At 43.8% G+C, this 21,201-nt stretch overlaps 1 protein-coding gene across 27 annotated transcripts in view; it reads left to right on the forward strand.

Moving 5' to 3' along the window:
• The window catches only part of LOC140429768 (receptor-type tyrosine-protein phosphatase delta-like), a 3,491,723-nt gene that overhangs the window by 3,174,956 nt on the left and 295,566 nt on the right, over positions 1-21,201 (forward strand). For 10 of the 27 annotated variants that reach the window (XM_072517184.1, XM_072517188.1, XM_072517189.1 and 7 more), the window contains 5 exons: positions 1,072-1,205; positions 4,467-4,611; positions 8,796-9,104; positions 9,882-10,075; positions 17,420-17,446. In XM_072517184.1, the coding sequence (XP_072373285.1) occupies positions 1,072-1,205; positions 4,467-4,611; positions 8,796-9,104; positions 9,882-10,075; positions 17,420-17,446 (809 nt within the window). The remainder of the gene's footprint in view (positions 1-1,071; positions 1,206-4,466; positions 4,612-8,795; positions 9,105-9,881; positions 10,076-17,419; positions 17,447-21,201) is intronic. The other 17 variants (XM_072517203.1, XM_072517204.1, XM_072517205.1 and 14 more) reach the window with 4 other exon arrangements.

Consider the following 21,201-nt stretch of genomic DNA (forward strand, 5'->3'; position numbering starts at 1 on the left):
GGCTGGTACGGGAATTGAACCTGCGCTGCTGGCCTTGTTCTGCATTACAACCCAGCTGTTTGGCCCATTGTGCTAAACCAGCCCCTAAACAGGCAGATGAAATGAAAGTCTGCTCAAGCAGCCAGCTGTAAGTAATGTGAGTGGAATGGGACTCTAACTAATCCTAAATGACATAAATCTATTTTAGAAAAATGGCCCGTACCTTGGCACTAAATTGGTATTACCTGACAGAGGCCACAAGGACGGGAATTCTGTTAAGCAGCTTGTTATAAAAAGGGAGAAGTAGCTTTTCCCTGACCTGGCAGTCCTTTATGTTGACAGGGATTGTAAAACATACAAATTCATTCTAATCACAGCTCTGACACTAATCACCATTTGCATGAAAATCTGTTGCTTCCGCTCAAAGCAAAGCAGCTGTAAAACTATAGTAATAATCACAATACATATTCTGCTGAACAGTAAATCCCCTTTTGCACTTGATAAATCTTCAACGTCAAAGGATTACTTTTCATATTCACTGAAAATGTACCATGACATTATCTACAAGCCAAATAGCACCTGTTTGTGTCCCATACAAGATCAGTGTTAACAGCAAAACCTGTTTAGTTTTTGTCTCACTTTTGTGTCGACTCATTTATTGCCAAGAACTGCCTATGCTCCAATCGCTCTACCTCCCAAATTACTGAATGTTTAACTCTTAGTATTTTGTAAAATTAAGGACATAATGTATGACTTCAAAATGTGGACTAAAAATGCATAAATTTTATACATTTATTTAAAGATTATTATAAATCTGCATAACTTGGCCTAGTTATTTCCCGCATCCTAACTAGACTCCTTCTTATTTTCAGCTGGGGAAATTAGCTTTTTAATCAACTACAAACAGATTAAAGATTTTAAAAATGCTTCTCTAAGTGATTGGTGATTAATGTACTTTAAGGGCCCAGGGTTGGTTGTACAGATAGCGATGATAATTATTCCAGATCAACTGGCATTATAGTTTCCGGCAGAGATGAAGTGTATTATTCCATTAAATGCTATTTTTTTCCCCCTCCTTTCTTTCCTCTCAAGTTCCAAGCCAGCCAAATAACTTCAAAACCGAACCGAAATCAGACACGAGCATTATGTTGTCATGGACACCACCTCGGCAGGACACCATCATCAGATATGAGTTGTATTACAGGGAAAGCGAGCATGGCAAAGAGGTACAGTGAAATCTCCTCTCTGAATTAAACTTCTGAAAATGGGGACCTTGTCCCTATATTTAACGCAAATGCTATCTTTAATCTATTAATTTTTCTCCTAGTACCATTCATTTACATATTCCACCAACAAATAGGAGGATTGAGAGAGACTACAATATTACACCTTTCTTCAAATCCCCAAGTGTATGAATCTATTAGTTTAAGCTTAATTCAGTTAGTTTCTGATGTGAATATGTGAATATTATCTGGTTATTTCCTGACCTTAATTGTAGGAAGGTATTTTCCCCTGTCCATATCGGTACCCTCCTCTTGAGTATAATTTACTTCAGCTCATTGTCACGACGTCAAGTGCAGATTGGAACAGGTCAAGTGAGCACGCTCATGATGGGAGTGGAAAACTGCCTGCAAGTCACATTTAAAGGGGTGACAGCAAAAGATTCTTGAAACTTTGGATAGTCTCAGAAAGCATCTTAGCCCATTTGCAGGCTTTAGGGGAATAAGGAGAGACAAACAAAAATGAAGGTAAAGAAAATCCAAGGTGTAAGCACGAGCCTGCAGGCGAGTGATAGAGCAGCTCAGCATGCAGCTATTATCTGATGTTAGGGAGGTGATGGGGCATGAGATTTTTACAAAGTCAGTGGTCCATTATATGATTCCATGGGAACCATGCCTGCAGGTCAATATTACAGCACGCCTGCATGGAGGTGAAGCCAATCTTCCAGCTGCAGCTGACTATTTCCATGTGCCAGCCTTATGCTTTCTGGTAGCTGTAGCTGTCCTTTCACCAGAATGCACAGCATTGCAACTGCCTCTTCCCCGAGCCAGACCTTAAAAAGATAGTTACCCACTTTTATTGTAAGGTAATGGGTCTTAGCAGGCACAAAGTGTGCCTGGCACACACAAAATCAACACCATCCATGACAATGATACCCCATCCACCACCTAAATGGTCACTCCCACCACCAATACACAGTGGCAGCAGTATGTATCTTGCACAAGATGCACTGCAGCAACTCACCAAGGTTCCTTCCTGGCACACCAAGTGACTGACTCCAGTCTGCACATAAAGCTAACAGAGGACTGGAATCAGTGCACAGGAGAAGAGCTCATCTGAACCTTTGGAGTACCAGTTATGTGATTTAGCAGTTCTAAACGTTCTCAAACCTTCTCCACTTCTTGCCAGCCTTTGATGGGACTTTACTCCTGGATTTCTCAGTGCCCTTTTTTGGGTGCGGTTTTCCATCCTTGGGCCACGTCACCGCGTTCACTTCCAGGCACCGAATTATTAAGTGTTGGAAAGCACTCTTGTCAGATCACAGTCTTCTCTGAACATGTGTGTTTTCAACCAATTTATGACATTCAGTCAGGCTTCTTTGCAAGTTCCCTATTCAGGTTGAACCTTGAATTCCATTCAGGCGATGAGTTTGTCACTGCATGATGGTACCTGTGTGCACTGCGGTAACTTCTAATGTGTAAACAAAACCAATAGCTTCAGAAAATGCACCAATGATTGTGACAAATGCAAATTGGGTGTTCAGCTCACTCTTTGAACTAATGCTGCCAAATGGCAGAGTGACATCATCCTGAGTAGGTTAAAGAAACCGTAACAATTTAGGGCCCTCCAAAAATGTTTTGTTTTTGTGCGTATGACACAGCAGCGGTTGATATTATGAGCATTTGTGTCCTGAGAAAATGAAATGAAATAAAGTGAAATCCCCCTCCCCATGTGCTAGGAATAGTGGGTGGGATTACTTGGCCCCTGCACGGGCAGGCATTGTCGTGCAGTGGAGGGGGGGGGGGGGCAGGAAAATTTGGAAAACCGTTAAAGGTCAGCAGCTCTCCAAATGTTCCTGCCACGCCCACAACGATGCCTACCAGTGGTGGTGCTGGAAAATCCGGGCCTGTGTGTGGAAACGTTGACCCAAACATTGAGGAGCACCACACCTTTTGCAAAATATTCTTCAGAATGTCACTGTTTCCCAGTGAATGGTGTGCACCACCTTTCTCACATTTCTTCCATCACAGGTTATTTTATTGGCCGTATTCCACTGGAACAAGAACAAGACATAATGAACACCCTTCTGACAGGCCATTGCTGTTTGCTGGCCACAAGGAGATAGATGATAGGGTCACACATCCAAATGTTCACATTCCCCTGCCAGCAGATGCGCGACATCTCTATGCGACGCAAGCGTGATATTTGCGGGGGTGGGGTGGGGGGGGGGGGGTGGGGGGTGGGGGGGAGTCTTGGCTCCTTCTGCTCTCTCACACTGAACAAAGGTGCTCCAAAGTGTTATTGCACATGATGAATATTCCATTTACTCTGTACATGACAATAATATGGATAAATTTATATTTTCACTGAAACCCCTGACCACTGGTAGACCCGTCTGGAAGAATAGGCTGTGCTTGAACCGACAGAATCATACATGCCAATGAACTCAACTTGTCGAATAACATTATTTCACAATATAGGGATCATCTTCCAATTTGCCCATGAAGGGCAATGTATTGAACAGGTCACCAGACCATTGTAGAATTACATCCTTATCGTCCCATTAAAATCAGTGTGACAAGATTAGTACTAGAATGGGTGAGTGATCCTCATGCATAATTTTATAAAAATAGTAGAGGATCTGGATATTTCAGTATGTCATTGGCTGGGCTGCATTCGGTTTTTCATACTACCCAGAAACAAGGAGGTAACAGGCCGATCAGAGCGAGAGCTCTCTGTCGTATCTGAGTACGAAACAAACCCAGACTCATGCAATGAAAATCTTCAACCTGGTGACTGAGCATGTTGCGAGAAATGCGTTTGGATGCTCTCACCCTGCTTCCAAGGAGGTGGAATATCCTCACAAAGAATTGGATTTAATCTAGCGCCTCAGAGTAATAAATTGATGCTGGCTCAGTAGGCGCTATTGTTCTGAAATCGATATTAAAGCATGTTGTTGAGGTAGAACAAAGGGAGATTTACTCTGCAGCTATCCTGGAAATGTATGATGCTGACTGACACTATGTGCCTCAAATGGGGAAGTAATGTGCTGTCCATCATCAGAGTTTTGACTGTATTTGTCAATTCCATATTTTATTGATAGTTGATTGTACCTGTTGAGTGCCTGCTGTTGCAGCCATCTGTAGATATGCTGGCTCAGTTTTACATCTGCCTTAATGGTTTAATCTGGTTCTTTATCTTGAATTGCTCCACTTTGACTACAAATTGCATTCAAAGAACACTGTAATTGTCTTTCCCCCCCACAGCAACTTGTCACATTTGAGCCAAAGACAACATACCTTTTAGACGATCTCAAGCCAAACACTATGTACTTCTTCCGACTAGCTGCCCGCTCTGAGCATGGCCTCGGAGCTTCAACTGGGCAGATTTCAGCTCAAACGATGGAAACAAGTAGGTTTTCTTCTGTTGCCTAATTCATGCCTCTGGGGTGCTTGTTAGTCTGTTAAGATCTGTCCCTAATGTCTAGTGACTGACTGCATGAATGTAGCAGGTGCTCCTTTAATAAAACAGAGTTAGACTTCGAAAGGGGAGAAAAATAGGAGAAATTTAGGATTGGAAAGGTTGAGATTTTGTCACCATGTTTGCGTTTACAGTGACTAACAAGCACTTTGAGTGACGAATAGGAGCATTCATAGTTAGTTGACCTGTCTTGTTCCGTTGCTTTGAACACGGTTTTCATGTTAAATGCCCCACTTCAAAAATGACTTAACAAAATGGATCACGGCAATATATAATGTACCATCTATTTTTCTTAAAGTGGTTCTCGTTAAAAACCAGCCACTGACATTTCTAATGACCAGAAATAATAACCTAACCCTGTGGTTTGTTGCATAAAAATTTGACATTCTCTTTTCTTTCTAAAAAAAAACTGTGAGGATAATAATCTGCATTTCACTGGGCATGGAATGATGGGAAAACCTGGAAAGGTCAACTAACTACAAAATGATCTATTATATTTTTAAGTGTCATTACTTTCAATAAAGTCCTAAAGGTCAAATGACAAGATTGAATCCTGTGCACTACTTAACGAAATGGTTATTATGTTTCACATTTAAAATTATTTCTAGTGACAATGACTGCTGTTGTAATACCTTTTTCACAGATTATATTCTGATGCAGTTGATTAGATTTCTCCATGTAGGACCTGTATGTCAATGCAGAGTTCATCCAACCTCAATCTGTTTGAACCTTTAGAGTCAAATAGGGGAGATAATATTTAATTATTACTGGTATTTAGGGTCAAAATCTATTTCAACAATCTAGATTTGCACCAACGCCAAAACGGAGGACAATTTGGAATGTAACCATGAGTATTATTCAATAATAATAACAATCTTTATTATTATCACAAGTAGGCTAACTTTAACACTGCAATGAAGTTGCTTTGAAAATCTCCTGGTCACCACACTCCAGCGCCTGTTCAGGTACACTAAGAGAGAATTCAGATTGTCCAAATTACTTAACAGCACGTCTTTCGGGACCTGTGGGAGGAAACCGGAGCACCCCGGGGGAAACCCACACAGACACGGGGAGAACGTGCAGACTCCGCACAGACAGTGACCCAAGCCATGAATCAAACCTGGAACCCTGGCGCTGTGAAGCACCAGTGCTAACTCAAGCTGCAGAATATGCAGATTCCTTTCCTCTGGGAGGGGTGGGCGGGGGAGCAACCAGTCCCATTGAACAGGATGTGGTCATTTAAATCTTTTAAAACAGCCCGAGGGGGTGGGTAATATTGGGGGGAATTTTCCTGGAACAGAGGCGGTGAATTCAGGTTCATGCTGGGAGTTAAGTCTCCAAAGGAATGTCAGAGCAGGATACTGACATCATCCCGCCCACTTCTGGTTTCACCCAGGACAGGTTTGAAGGTGAGTGGGAAACCCCCATGGAGCTGTCGGGTAAGACATTTAAATGTTCTAATAGGCAATTCGGTAATTAACCAAGCCTTCTGGTTTTTACAGCCAGTTGACCGAGTTCCTGAGCTGTCAGTAAATCCCCAGGGTCAGCCAGGTGAATGCACAGTGGAACTGAGAGGCTAGAAAGCTATTGTGTCGTAAAACTAAAGAGCTCCGGCCATGGCCAGGTGGGAGACTGCTGCTCACAGCACACTTCCTTTCCCATTTGCCACGATACGCCCAGATTTCCTGAAAATGGGCCACTTCCAGAAGGAAAATGCAAGTTGTTTCGTGTTACAGGAGGGTGAAAAGCTGAAGAGAGATTCAGCCCTGGGTTGAAGTCCTACAGCAATTCCTATCAGTTTTACCAAGCAGCTCATCTGCCCACTCTCAGCTTCGCTATCAGAGAAATTAGCTGCTTTATAAATAAATAATTCAAGCTGCTGAGTATTCAGGACAGCGTTTGAGAATTCTGAAATTTTGCAACATGCTGCCTTGCTGACACCATTGTATTTTGGGAAAGAGTGAGTTTGGTCTTGATGAACGTAAGACATTCTGATCAGAAAACCTCCTCTGAAGATGATTGTGCCATGTATCCCACCTACCGAATCTCCTGAGGGCGAGTGGCGACCCCTCAGGAAACAAATCCCATAATATCTATCCAGCCTATTATTCAATCCTGCTGTTTGCTTTCCAAAGATGAGTCCCCCCCAATCTCTCTCTCTCTCTCACACACACACACAGTCACAGCAAGCACAGTGACCATGGCGATTTGATCATTGTACTTAACCAATAACCTCCAGTTCAATCCCTCATCATCTAGTGCTTTACTGGAGCGGTTAAGTGACACAGCATGAACTGCTTTTACCAGAAGCCTATTTCCACAGCTCAATGGAGGAAACCTATTCACATTCATGCACACAGATAAAGTTCTGGCTTGCAAAATGAGAAGGGAAAAGGCAGCAAAAGGCTCCTGGGGTCCTGCTTCTGTTGGCAGTCTTTCTAGCACTCTGTTTTATTTTTCAGCTTTTCAATTCCAACACCTTGGGCGAGATTCTCCGACCCCCCGCCGGGTCGGAGAATCGCCGGGGGCTGGCGTGAATCCCGCCCCCGCCGGTTGCCGAATTCTCTGGCACCGGATATTCGGCGGGGGCGGGAATCGCGCCGCGCCAGTTGGCGGGCCCCCCCCGCGATTCTCCGGCCCGGATGGGCCAAAATCCCGCTGCTAAAATGCCTGTCCCGCCGGCGTAGATTAAACCACCTACCTTACCGGCGGGACAAGGCGGCGCGGGCGGGCTCCGGGGTCCAGGGGGGGGGGGCGCGGGGCGATCTGGCCCCGGGGGGTGCCCCCACGGTGACCTGGCCCGCGATCGGGGCCCACCAATCCGCGGGCGGGCCTGTGCCGTGGGGGCACTCTTTTCCTTCCGCCTTCGCCACGGTCTCCACCATGGCGGAGGCGGAAGAGACTCCCTCCACTGCGCATGCGCGGGAATGCCGTCAGCGGCCGCTGACGCTCCCGCGCATGCACCGCCCGGAGATGTCATTTCCGCGCCAGCTGGCGGGGCACCAAAGGCCTTTTCCGCCAGCTGGTGGGGCGAAAATTAGTCCGGCCCCCCATGATGCGGAGCATTCCGCACCTTTGGGGCGGCATGATGCCCGACTGATTGGCGCCGTTTTGGGCGCCAGTCGGCAGACATCTCGCCGATACCGGAGAATTTCACCCCTTATTATGTCCAAAAGGGCATTAATTGCAGTCCCAGATTAGTTATATACCGCTGGCACTTTGCAATACACATTCATACAAATTTTTTTATTCACCTCTGTCCACCGCCATGGCCATTGCAGCGCAGGTACTACTTCTATCATGTTCGATAGCAATGACATTTTGGGAATACATTTTTCCCCCTCCTGCTGCGTGAGAAAGGGCCACAGGAGAGCAGTGGAAACCTCTCCCCTGTGGCGGTTCTGGTTTTACATATTCCTGTGATGTATTACACCAGCTGAAAAAAATCTGTCACTCAAAACAAAAACAAAAATGGACGCCGCACTATTGGTTTAAAAAAAAAATAGAAACATGGAAATGGATGTAAAGAGATCCATTTTTAACAGAAGCACTTGTTACTTGACCTTTAAGGAGAAAAACAGGGTGTACGTGACACTCATCAGTAGCAGGTGGGTGCCACTTACAAGCAGCAAACAGGCCTCTCTGTGGGTGATAGGTAGGTACTCTGGCATTTCACTTAGATCTTTTTCTTTGGAACGTAGAAATGCTTGCAAGTTATAGAAGGTAAAGCGCCCCACTGTTTGCAGCTGTTCAAGAAGGGTAGGTAATAAAAATAAAAGGATTAGAGGAATTAAAGAAATATACATGAAGTAAGAGCTATAACTACAGGTAGGTAATGTTATTTGTAGGCTCCACTTTCAGAATTTTATTTTCCTTACCATCACCCCATTTTCTAACCTTATGTTACGTGAGAGATTGTTTTTGAGATTTCTTTCATTTGCTTTTCTAAGCCAAGGTGTTATATTTAATTTATGAAAACATGTTTTGTTTTATGATTTCTGATTTTGTTTGAGTTGTTGGACCTGCTCCCATTTGTATTTTTTTTTAATTTTCTTTCACAATCCCCTCACCTTTTCGCCTGTACTTGACCCAACTTCCAAAACAAAACAAATCAGAGCCATCAGCCCCACCTCAGGATATCAAGTGCACGAGCCCAAGTTCAACCAGCATTTTGGTAAGTTGGCTGCCCCCACCAGCAGAAAACCAGAATGGCATCATCACCAAATACTCCATCAAATACACAGCAAGTGACCGGGGAGCAGCAAGCTCACGCAACGAGGCCTCGGATATTCCGCCAGACGCCGCGCAATACTTGCTGGAACATCTGGAGAAGTGGACAGAGTACCGCATCATTATGACTGCCCACACGGATGTTGGACCTGGCCCAGAGAGCTCTCCCATACTGATTCGCACTGATGAGGATGGTATGTTGGCTTAGCACAACCAATCAGCACTTTTCTCAGCCGAGCAACTGTTCCTTTGCAACTCTTCCTTTGCCGACACCTTTCTGTAATCGTTGTGTCTAGTCCTCCGTTTCACCAAATCTTTCCCTCTATGTTCCTCTTTTTGATCTACAACTCTGGAACCTCTCTCTCCTATTACAGTGCAAAATTGCTTGTATTTCAAGTTTCCCCTGTCTGATGCTTTTTTTCTTCCTTCACCACTTTATGTATTAGATTACTATTGCTATCCCCCCACCCCCTAATAGTGTCCCTTTCAATTACTTTTATATGACATAAATTATTCAATATTCTTCTCAGTGCACGGGAACATACCTGCATTATTTTTGGCTGGATTTCATGAGATGTTGGTCAGTGAAAAGCAAACAGTCCTGGGACAGAGACCCAATAATGGCTGTCATTTTTTCCACAACAAATATATTTTTGGAATCATTTTTTAAAAATCAGATATAAAAATCTTGTATTTTATGATGCTTTGGCATTCAAAGCATTATCCTTGGCTGCCTTTTATCCTCTGTTTTTAGTATTTGTACCTTTTCCTCCATGTTTTTCACATTTTTCCACATTTTTGGGTATTTTAGAAAGATGCAGCTCAGGCATTTTTCAACTTATGAAGCATTTTTGGACACAGTTTCCTGCATCCCTTTTGAACAGTAGTGGGGTCTATCCGTGTGCTGCTGATTGGGGAGGGATTTGGCAACATCAGTTTTTTTTTCTTTTAATCAAATGGTATTCTTCCAGTTCCTAGTGGTCCTCCTCGCAAAGTCGAGGTAGAGGCTTTGAACTCAACAGCTATTAGAGTGTCATGGCGCTCACCAGTTCCAAATAAGCAGCACGGACAAATACGTGGCTACCAGGTCCATTACGTGAGGATGGAACATGGAGAACCAAGAGGATACCCCATGCTGAAAGACATCATGCTGGCAGATGCACAGGTATGGTGGCTGAGATATTGATGCTGAATTAGTGACTGTACACTTTCATAATGTTCCATTGTGCAAAGAAAAAATATACATTTATGTAAGTTCAACTTTGCTCTTTATGTCCTCTTTATGTCCTCCATTCGACCAGCTATACTGTTTTAATGGAGGGAACTTGGTTTTCCTTAAGTTGATGTAAACCACTGTGTCCAGACACATCTAAGGCAGCTCACCACCTCCCCCAGCCAGCGCCCCCTTAATATCCAGAAAGGTGTGACCTACGTATAAGACGAAAAGTCTAGCATTATGGAAGAAGAAAGCATGGAAGGTGGGTTGAAGGGAGGGTGTGGGGTGTGGAAGGGTGCATGGTGTGTCTACAGCGAAGTCAGTTTTGAGCTGATAAATGGAGGTCTTGATGGTTGATCATTCGAGCTTTGGGTTGAGCAGGACACCTAAATCTGTGCACTTACCACCAGCTCCGTTTTCTTCCCTGCTGACTCGTTCAGGCTGACTGAGATGGTGGTCAACCTTACTCATGTATTCAGAACTAAGTTTCAAATTCCATATCCAGCCATCACTGTTTCTGCAAAATTGTGACCAAAGCCCAAATCCATACCTGCATTATCTCTAAATTGAATTCCCCCAATGCTCAGCTTACCAGCCTTTTGAGCGACTGCTCCACAGCTGCAAACTCCCCCAAAGCCTCATACCCCACAACTTATCTGATGGTAAATTAGTCAGCTCCCTGTCCTCTAGCACGTTGGGTTTAAAATCCTCATCTGCAGACCTGGACCAACTGGACCCTACCTCTGCAGTCTCACTCTGCTCTTGGGCCCTCTCCTTTGCTTTCCGATTCCCCATGACTCCTGTACTGACCCATCTCCTTCTGTTTCATTATTGGCGATGGAATCTTCAGTTCTCGCAGCCTGTGACTCCCTTCCCATTCTCTCTTGCCTTACCTTACCCACCTGGAAAAGCTGTATTCAGTGACACTGAAGGTGTTTACAGCAGCCAGAGAGAACAGCTTCTGTTTTACTCCCATTTACAGGGGGGGGAAGTTTTGGCTTTTCCAGATCTTAATGTCATATGGGTAACAGGGAGAGAGTGCAACAGTGTCGAAGGGGGTGGCAGAGGTAGTTGACAGGAGGCCGATGCAAGATTCACTATGTGAGTGAGGTTGTGAGGATATCACATGGGATTAATTGCGGCAGAGGTTCAAGACTCGAGTCTTGTTTTGAACCATAAGACCCATGGATTCGACAACTCCTTCACTTTCCTCCTCAAACAATGGTGTAACTTTAATTTCTCATTTGAGCATGCCTGGTAGTTTTACACAAGGTAATAGAAAAAGGGTTTTGTAAATTTAAAGAAGTGGAATAAATAGCAATCCACAGTTTTAATCCCAGAAATGAGTGCCCATAATATTAGCAGATGAATTCTTAATATGGAACAGAATTCCTTTCTCCTCCAAGGAAGAAATCTGTGTGTTAATCATTCGGCCCCGATGTCATCAACAGCCATTTCTGTGCCGAATTCTCTTCCGTAGCCTAGCCTGTCAAAACAGATTGGAGTTTTCTGTGAGTCAGTCATGCAGTATTTTTCAAGTTTTTTTTTCTAAATTTGAAGACCATGCGAGTGATTCTGTGATTTGCTGTTCCTATCCAACAACGCATCTCAAGAAATTGCAAGCACTCAGCCCATGAATTTTCCTCCACTTTTAACTTGAAACAGAGAAAACCAGGGACTGTGTTCAATCACCTGAGACAAACTTCCTATCCCTTTTCATGTATATATTTTCCATAAACTTGGCCACAATGTATGTTCAGCTCCCACCTTGTCAGCTCAGACCAACTGCAAACAGTGAGTAGGTGACCTGCTCCCGGGGCTTTATTGCATTAAGGGTTGGGCAAGAATTTATGGATGCCCTTACCTTCCACTCAACATGGTTGAAACCGATAACTTGACCATATCGGGGTGGGGTGGTGATCCTTCCAAGACGTGTTTCTAGGCAACAACCCAAAAATTCCTGTGCGGGCCATGGAAACATAAGTTACTATTTAAGCAGGCCCTTTAAGTTATCCCGTGTGCAGGGAAATGCAAATATATTAAAAGGGCTCGCACACTTAAACAAATTGGCAGTGCGCAAAAGAAGAAAATGAGAGCGTAGATTGGTCCTGTTGCCTGCCCCAAGTCCGACTGTGGGTTGGGAGATTTTATTTTCATTATTTCCTGAGAATGCATTAAAGGTGCCAAAAGTGAGAACATAAAAGGTGGATGAGTTACAACCCACCCACCATTTGATTTAACTGCCAATAATGTTAAGTGAATAATAAAAGTAATAACCATTTCTTTCAAGCGTTGGGGCAATCTTTTTTTTCACACTCGAACAGACAAAAAAATCAGGTGTTATGACTATCATCAACTGACTGAATAATGCTGTACACATTTCATTATTTTATTATAGTATTTTAAAGAGACATACCTCTCTCGTGCTCTACTTCTGTACTCAATAATAGAAAATGAATAAACACATACGCATAAAACACCATGAGATACATTCCAGAAATGCATTAGGTTCAAAGTTAGCAATGCAGTCACAATGAAAAGCGACTGGATGAATCCAGGGGTACGATTACAACCCAACAACAGATTATTAAAATTTGCTAATGTATCGAAGATGCATATTGCAGATGGTAATTCATAACTTAGCAGCCTTTCAGACATGGTCAACTCAAGGGGAACAAAAGGAGAATTTGTTTTTTCTGGTGGATTCAATAATATTATTTACCTCCATATCCTAACTGCGGCCTTACATTTTGTTCTGCCCTAAGGATATTATTTTTTTAACTGCCTCAATTTTAAATTTAAGTGGGGGCTACCATTCACAACTGCAGGCTCCTTAACTTAACACAATATTATGAACACAGATACCACTATATTAACCCAGAACCATAGTGATATTTGTTCCAGTGTCATTCAAGCTTGGGCTGATAAGTGGCAAGTAACATGCACAATACACAAATGCCTGGCATTGACCATCTCCAACAAGACAGAATCTAATCCTCTCCCCTTCACATTCAATGACAATGTCATTGGCGAATGCCCCAATATCAGCACCTTGGGATGTTACCATTGACCAGACACTTTACTGGGCCTGCATAGAAACACTGTGGCTGCAAGAACTGGGAAAAGATTAGGGTTTTGTCGTGAGTAACTCACCTCTTGACTCCCCAAAGCCTACCAATCACATTGCATACGTCAGGAGCATGATGGAATACTCTCCAGTTGCCTAGATAATTGGAATTCCAATAACAGACGAGAAACTTGACACCACCCAATTCAAAGCAGCTTGCTTGATTGACACCCCATCCGCCACTTTCAACATTCACTCCCTCCACACCGACACATAGTGGCAGCAGTGCGCACCATGTACAAGATGCACTGCAGCAACTTGTCAAACCTCCCTTGACAGCACCTTCCAAACCTGTGGCCAGTACTACTTGGAACGACACCATCATGACTTGGAACTGTGTCGCCATTCTTTCGTTGTCGCTGGGTCAAAATCCTGGAACTCCCTAACAGCACTGTGAGTGGACCTACACTGCAACGGTCCGAGAAGGTGAGTCACCACCACCTTCTCAAGGGTACTCAGAAATGACAACAAATGCTGGCCTAGTCAGCAACCCCTACACCCTGTGAAAAGATCAAGAGAAGCAAAATTGATTTTTAGGGTGGGATTGTCTAGCCCTTCCTGGTCCTGTCGAAGTTGGCCCCCCATGGCGGACTCCCCAGCCCCAGAGCGAACAAGCCATGCAAAAACCCAGATACATTAATGGGATCAGAAGACCCTGCTGGTGTACAATGGCTCACGGCATCTGCCGTGAGAAAACACGCCGCTGGGGGGAAGGGGATAGATCTGTTGTTAGCAGCCCCTGTTAGGCATAATACTGACTTAATGGCGATCATTGTTTTCAATGTCAGATAGTTACTTTACATCTGTGTGCCTTGGCTTATTCCATAGATTCCAACGACTTCACAGTAAATATTTCTCTTTGTTGTCAGCCAAAGGCAGATCGCTAAGATCATCTCACCTTCCCATGCTGAATCAACAGGGAAAGGATTTAAATAAAATGAGTTTTAGTCCAATGACTTTTTGACAAGTATACCTGGAACCCTCCAGAATTTTTTAGTTTTCACCAGCCCCTGTGTGTGCAGGGAGTTGCTGGTGGGGATTCTTTCTATTTTTCCGGCACCTCTTGTAAAAGTAGAAAAGAACATTGAACTCAATGTCTCACCTCCATCCAGTGAGCATGGTGCTGTATGAAATGCAATGTTTCATCAGCACGGGTACAATGGAAATGAGAAAGTAGGTGTGAAGCTTAGCTTTACAGAGGGGAGTATAATCTGGTGGGCATATCTACAGCTAATCACAGTTTTGATCCCCTAACCGCTGCTAAAGGACACCATGGACCATAAGCAGGTCACCTGCCTACCTTCCATTACTGGGAGGTACCTGGTCAGCAACACCAGTATGAATGATATTGTGGATGAGTTACTGGGGAGAGCGGAAAACTATAAACAAAAACTACATTTAGAAGAGGTAACAAAAATCACAATGGAGTTTAAGAGATGGTCTTGTGCATGTGACTATTATTCACGGTTCCATCAGGACTAAGGTGTGGGCAGCACGGTGGCGCAGTGGTTAGCATTGCTGTCTCACGACGCTGAGGTCCCAGGTTTGATCCCAGCTCTGGGTCACTGTCCTTGTGGAGTTTGCACATTCTCCCCGTGTTTGCATGGATTTCGCCCCCACAACCCAAAGATGTGCAGGATAGGTGGATTTGCCAAGCTAAATTATCCCTTAATTGGAAAAAATGAATTGGGTACTCTAAATTTAAAAAAAGGGACTAAGGTTGCGCATGACCAGACCTTCTCAAAATTAAGATTAATTCTGTTGGGTTTTTTCTTCCTTCCATAAAGGGCTGCTTATGGTGCAGGGGCTGGTTTAGCACAGTTGGCTAAATAGCTGGCTTTTAAAGCAGGCCAAGGCAGTTGTTCTAAGTCGTTAAGGTGATCACAATGGTGCTCACTCAGAAACTCAACTGCAACCCTGATTTTAAGAGTAAAAAAAGTTAAAGTTGCCTTCAGGAATAACCTCAGCTGGTCGGGGAATTGAACCCATATTGGCCTCCTCCACAAACAGGCGCCGGAATGTGGTGACCAGGGGCTTTTCACAGTAACTTCATTTGAAGCCTACTTGTGACAATAAGCGATATTCATTCATTCGAGTTCTAAGGAATTCCAGTTGCTGGCATTTTTGCACTGCTCCACAAAGACTTGCCTAAAAAAAATCTGGACAGGACTGTTTATCAAATCTCTACATTGCCTCCTGCTCTTAAACCGGGGGTTGGGGGTGGGGGGTGGGGGGGGGTGGGGGGGGTGGGGGTGTCATTTAGCTCAGTGGGCTAGACAGCTGGTTTGTGACGAACAGCAAGGCCAACATGGGTTCAATTCCCCTACCAGCTGAGGTTATTCCTGAAGGCCAACCTTCTCAACCTTGCCCCTCACCTGAGATGTGGGTATCCTCCAGTTAAATCACCCCCTCAATGAGGAGCCTCTGGGACTATGGCAACTTTAACTTTTTTTACTCTTAAAATCAGGGTTGCATTTGAGTTTCTGAGTGAGCACCATTGTGATCACCTTAACGACTTAGAACAACCAGCTGAGCAATTGAAAAACGTTTCTATATGTAAAATAACAAGCTAACATAAATCTTAGCCGAGTGTTGGCAAGAAAAACTTGGAAGTTTTATGTTGTCTCAATCTTAAAGGATCCTTGAGGCTATAATTTTTACGGACTTGTTGCAGGAACTTAATTTTAACTTTAAACGTTATTTAATGGGAACACGTGCTCTGGCAGCCGGCAAATCCCCCTGAACGACATTGTCTCGTATTTGTGTGTCTTTACATGAATATTTATTGAGCTCATATCGCTGTCAGTAATGAAATATTGCTGGAGATCACATAGGATTCAGGGCAAAATGACTAAGTCATCACCTTGAAAGGTAATGATCAGAAATCAATATAACCGGCCTGCGTCCAGCCTTGGCATCTTGGATATGCATTAGACAATGGCTGCACCTCTTCTAATGTGTACCTCTGGTCATGGCAGCATTTGCTCATCAATCCACTGGCAGCACTTGTCATCAATTCGACAGTGGAGCTTGGTCAAAGTCCTGGAAATCCCTCCCGAAAGCACGATGGGTGGACCTACACCACATGGACTGTGGCAGTTGTCGAAGGCAGCTCATCGCCACACTTCTCAAAGGCTATCAGGGACAGGCAATAAATGCCATCCTAGCCAGCAATGCCAAGGGCAGCACGGTAGCATTGTGGATAGCACAATTGCTTCACAGCTCCAGTGTCCCAGGTTCGATTCCCGGCTTGGGTCACTGTCTGTGCCGAGTCAGCACATCCTCCCCGTGTGTGCGTGGGTTTCCTCCGGGTGCTCCGGTTTCCTCCCACAGTCCAAAGATGTGCGGGTTAGGTGGAATGGCCATGCTAAATTGCCCATAGTGTCCAAAATTGCCCTCAGTGTTGGGTGGGGTTACTGGGCTATGGGGATAGGGTGGAGGTGTTGACCTTGGGTAGGGTGCTCTTTCCAAGAGCCGGTGTAGATTCGATGGGCCGAATGGCCTCCTTCTGCACTGTAAATTCTATGATTCATGCCCACATTCCTTGAATTTGAAAAGAAATCAGTAAGCACTGCAATGCTAGTTGCCAGTTTTGACGTTGCGACAAATTCCAAGCCATTGTCTTCATTCCTGTTGAGGACAGGCCCACGATGATTACTTCTCCCAGTTCAGTTCACTCAACTAACCTCGTAAAATGCAATTACTTTGAATAACCTCATTCTAACGTGAGGTGAAAAATGTATATAAAGAAAAAAGAAGATGAGGTGAAGAATTAAATATCTTTCTAGGTTTTGTCAAAATTGAAATATGAGCAAGCCTTTAAAATATGTGTTCAGATTTTAGGCGTAGAATGAAACAAACCTTCCTCAACATGAATTGAATTAAACCCAACTGCATTCTAAGAACTACTTTGAAAGGTATAACACAATCAACAGTATGAGGGGGCTTTAACAACATGCAGCTCTTCACATTTCAATATTTTGTTATGCCCTTCTCAAGGGTAATTAAGGATCGCACAAAATGCTGGTCTTGCCTGGCGACACTCAAAACCATGAACAAATAAAATAAATGATTTTGAAGCAAAAGCTCAGAGTTCAACGCCCACTTTAAAGCTCTTCTTGATTCTATATCTTTTCTCTCTATCGATTTTGTTTTGTCTCAATCAGTGGGAAACTGATGACTCTGCTGAACATGTGAGTAAAGCATAATCAGACATCTACAAACTTGTGTTTGTTGTTAACTCCTCAGTGTCTTCACACAGTGTCTTCTTGCGATTTTTTTTTTTCTTTCTGTATGAACTTTTTTTCTTGGCGTGCTGCACTGCATGCACTAACTGGTCTTCAAGACTTTTTTGTAAGTTTTATTTTGTACTAACTTGTGCATTTAATTTACTCTTTTGAAGTGAACACGTTGCATGGAACGAAACACTCCCTTTTCATTTTGGGGAACGCGCCTCAGGGAGTTACCCCGTGTATTGTAATCACTGGGGCTAAATAACTTGATTGATACATGTATTTAGACTCATACACATGCTGCCGTTGAATTTAGAAAAGAGCTATGCACTAGTCCAGTCAATAATGCCGCAGGGTGGTAGATTTTGCACCGAGTGCATATCTCTTTGCAGTGACCCTCAAGCCCTTTGAAAAAGCTGATGTCTTTAGTTGGAATGCTCAACAGAAGCTTCCCCAAATCTCTCTGGAAATCATCAGGTGCCTCTTGCTTAACAAGATGTTCATGGGCTCCATGAAGAAGGTGCACTGTATGCAAAATGTCCAGCTTCATTGAGTGCCTTCAAGGGCCTCTACGATGAATGATCACCGGTTATATTCTCACCAGCAAACGTTACAATTGTATTTCACCGCATTCTACTTCATGAAAGTGTATCAATTTTATGATTGCACCAGATCTGCACAACTCACAAAATAAGGCAATGCCTGAAAACATGAGATACAAAATCGGCTTGTAAATAAAGCTGCTCGTTAACCTTGCACATTGGGCCTGTGAGAATGTTGTCGTGTATACTGCCGTTCTCTATGCAGAAACTCCAAAAATGAATTTATGTTGCTATTTTTCATAATATTTTTAATATGTTTTCGAATGTTTCATTTATCATTAGGAGTCGATAATTTTGTGAGTCGTGTTAACTGTTGCCGTCAGAGTTGTGGAGAAATATAATTCTAACTGTCTTTCAACACCCGCACTTTAAATCATTTTACTTGTGTCTACATGTCAACTACTCCAACTGCATTTGTCAGTCGTGCAATTTATTGTTGTCTGTAGCACTGAATGGTTGCGATATATTGATAACATTTTGGCTTCTTTTAGTCAGGAAGATACCTGGGGTACATTTTGACATCAGTGTCTGGCTGTTGCCCGGCGGAGCGGATTATCGACCCTTTATGGAGAGCTTTATTCCAGTTAAATCAATGTTCCAAAAATTAGACAGGTTTTAAAAAGGGCAGATGATCCACTCTTCCACATCACTGTCCACATCTGCACGAACTAATCACTTCCCTGATCCTTACTGAACAATCACTGCCCAGAGCCTCTCTGACTGATTACCTCCCAGATCCACTATCATTGATCGCTGCCCAGATCCTCTCGCACTGACCACTGCCTAGATCCACTCTCATTGACCACTATCCAGATCCTCTCTGACCAATCACTAGCCAGATCCTCTCTCATTGACCACTGCCTAGGTCGTCTCTGTCCAATCACGATCCAGATCCTCTCTGACTGATTACCTCCCAGACCTTTCTCATTGATCACATTCCAGATCCTCTTTCATTGATCACTGTCCAGATCCCCTCTCATTGATCACATTCCAGATCCTCTCTGATTGATCACTGTCCATATCCTCTCTCATTGATCACTGTGCAGATCCTATCTGATTGATCACTGTCCAGATCCTTCTCATTGATCACTATCCAGATCCTCTCTGATTGATCATTATCCAGATCCTCTCTCATTGATCTATGTCCAGACCCTGTCTCATTGATCACTGTCCAAATCCTCTGTGATTGATCACTGTCCAGATCCTCTCTCATTGATCATTATCCAGATCCTCTTAGATTGATCACTGTCCAGATCCTCTCTGATTGATCACTGTCCAGATCCTCCCTCAGTGATCACTGTCCAGATCCTCTCAGATTGATCACTGTCCAGATCCTCTCTCATTGATCATTGTCCAGATCCTCTCAGATTGATCACTGTCCAGATCCTCTCTGATTGATCATTGTCCAGATCATCTTTCATTGATCACTGTCCAGATCCTCTCTCATTGATCATTGTCCAGATCCTGTCAGATTGATCACTGTCCAGATCCTCTCTCATTGATCACTGTCCAGATCCTCTCTCATTGATCACATTCCAGATCCTCTCTGATTGGTCACTTTCCAGATCCTCTCTCATTGATCACTGTCCAGATCCTCTCTGATTGATCACTGTCCAGATCCTCTCTGATTGATCACTGTCCAGATCCTCTCTCATTGATCACTGTCCAGATCCTCTCTCATTGATCACATTCCAGTTCCTATCTGATTGATCACATTCCAGATCTTCTCTGACTCATCACTGTCCAGATCCTCTGTGATTGATCACTGTCCAGATTATCTTAGATTAGTCACTGTCCAGATATTCTCTGATTGATCACATGCCATATCCTCTCTCATTAATCACTCTCCAGATCCTCTCAGATTGATCACTGTGCAGATCCTCTCTCATTGATCACTGTCCAGATCCTCTCTGATTGATCACTATCCAGATCCTCTCAGATTGATTACTGTCCAGATCGTCTCTGATTGATCACTGTTCAGATCCTCTCTAATTGACCACGGTGCAGATCCTCTCTCATTGATCACTGTCCAGATCCTCTCTGATGAATCACTGTCTGGATCCTCTCTCATTGATCACTGCCCAGACCCTCTCTCATTGATCACTTTCCAGATCCACTGCGATAGATCACTGTCCAGATCCTCTCTCATTGATCATTGTCCAGATCCTCTCAGATTGATCACTGTCCAGATCCTCTGCGATTGATCACTGTCCAGATCCTCTCTCAGTGATCACTGTTCAGATCCGCTCTCATTGATCACTGTCCAGGTCCTCTCTCATTGATCACATTCCAGATACTCTCTGATGAATCACTGTCTGGATCCTCTCTGATTGATCACTTTCCATATCCTCTCTCATTGATCACTGTCCAGCTCCTCTCTCAGTGATCACTGTCCAGATCCTCTCTCAGTGATCACTGTCCAGACCCTCTCTCATTGGTCACTGTCCAGATCTTCTCTGATTGATCACATACCATATCCTCTCTCATTGATCACTGTCCAGGTCCTCTCTCATGATCACATTCCAGATCCTCTCTGATGAATCACTGTCTGGATCCTCTCTGATTGATTACTTTCCATATCCTCTCTCATTGATCACTGACCAGCTCCTCTCTCATTGATCACATTCCAGATCCTCTCTGATGAATCACTGTCTGGATCCTCTCTGATTGATCACTGTCCAGCTCCTCTCTCAGTGATCACTGTCCAGATCCTCACTGATTGATCACATTCCATATCCTCTCTCAGTGATCACTGTCCAGAACCTCTCTCATTGATCACTGTCCAGATCTTCTCTCATTGATCACTGTCCAGATCCTCTCTCATTGATCACATTCCAGTTCCTCACTGATTGATTACATTCCAGATCCTCTCTGATTGATCACTGTCCAGATCCTCTCTGATTGATCACTGTCCAGATCTTCTCTGATTGATCACTGTTCAGATCCTCTCTCATTGATCATTGTCCAGATCCTCACTAATTGATCACTGTCCAGATCCTCTCTGATTGATCACTGTCCAGACCTTCTCTGATTGATCACTGTTCAGATCCTCTCTCATTGATCATTGTCCAGATCCTCTCTCATTGATCACTGTCCAGATCCTCTTTCATTGAT

The sequence above is a fragment of the Scyliorhinus torazame genome, chromosome 9, assembly GCF_047496885.1.
Source record: "Scyliorhinus torazame isolate Kashiwa2021f chromosome 9, sScyTor2.1, whole genome shotgun sequence".
NCBI lineage: Eukaryota > Metazoa > Chordata > Chondrichthyes > Carcharhiniformes > Scyliorhinidae > Scyliorhinus > Scyliorhinus torazame.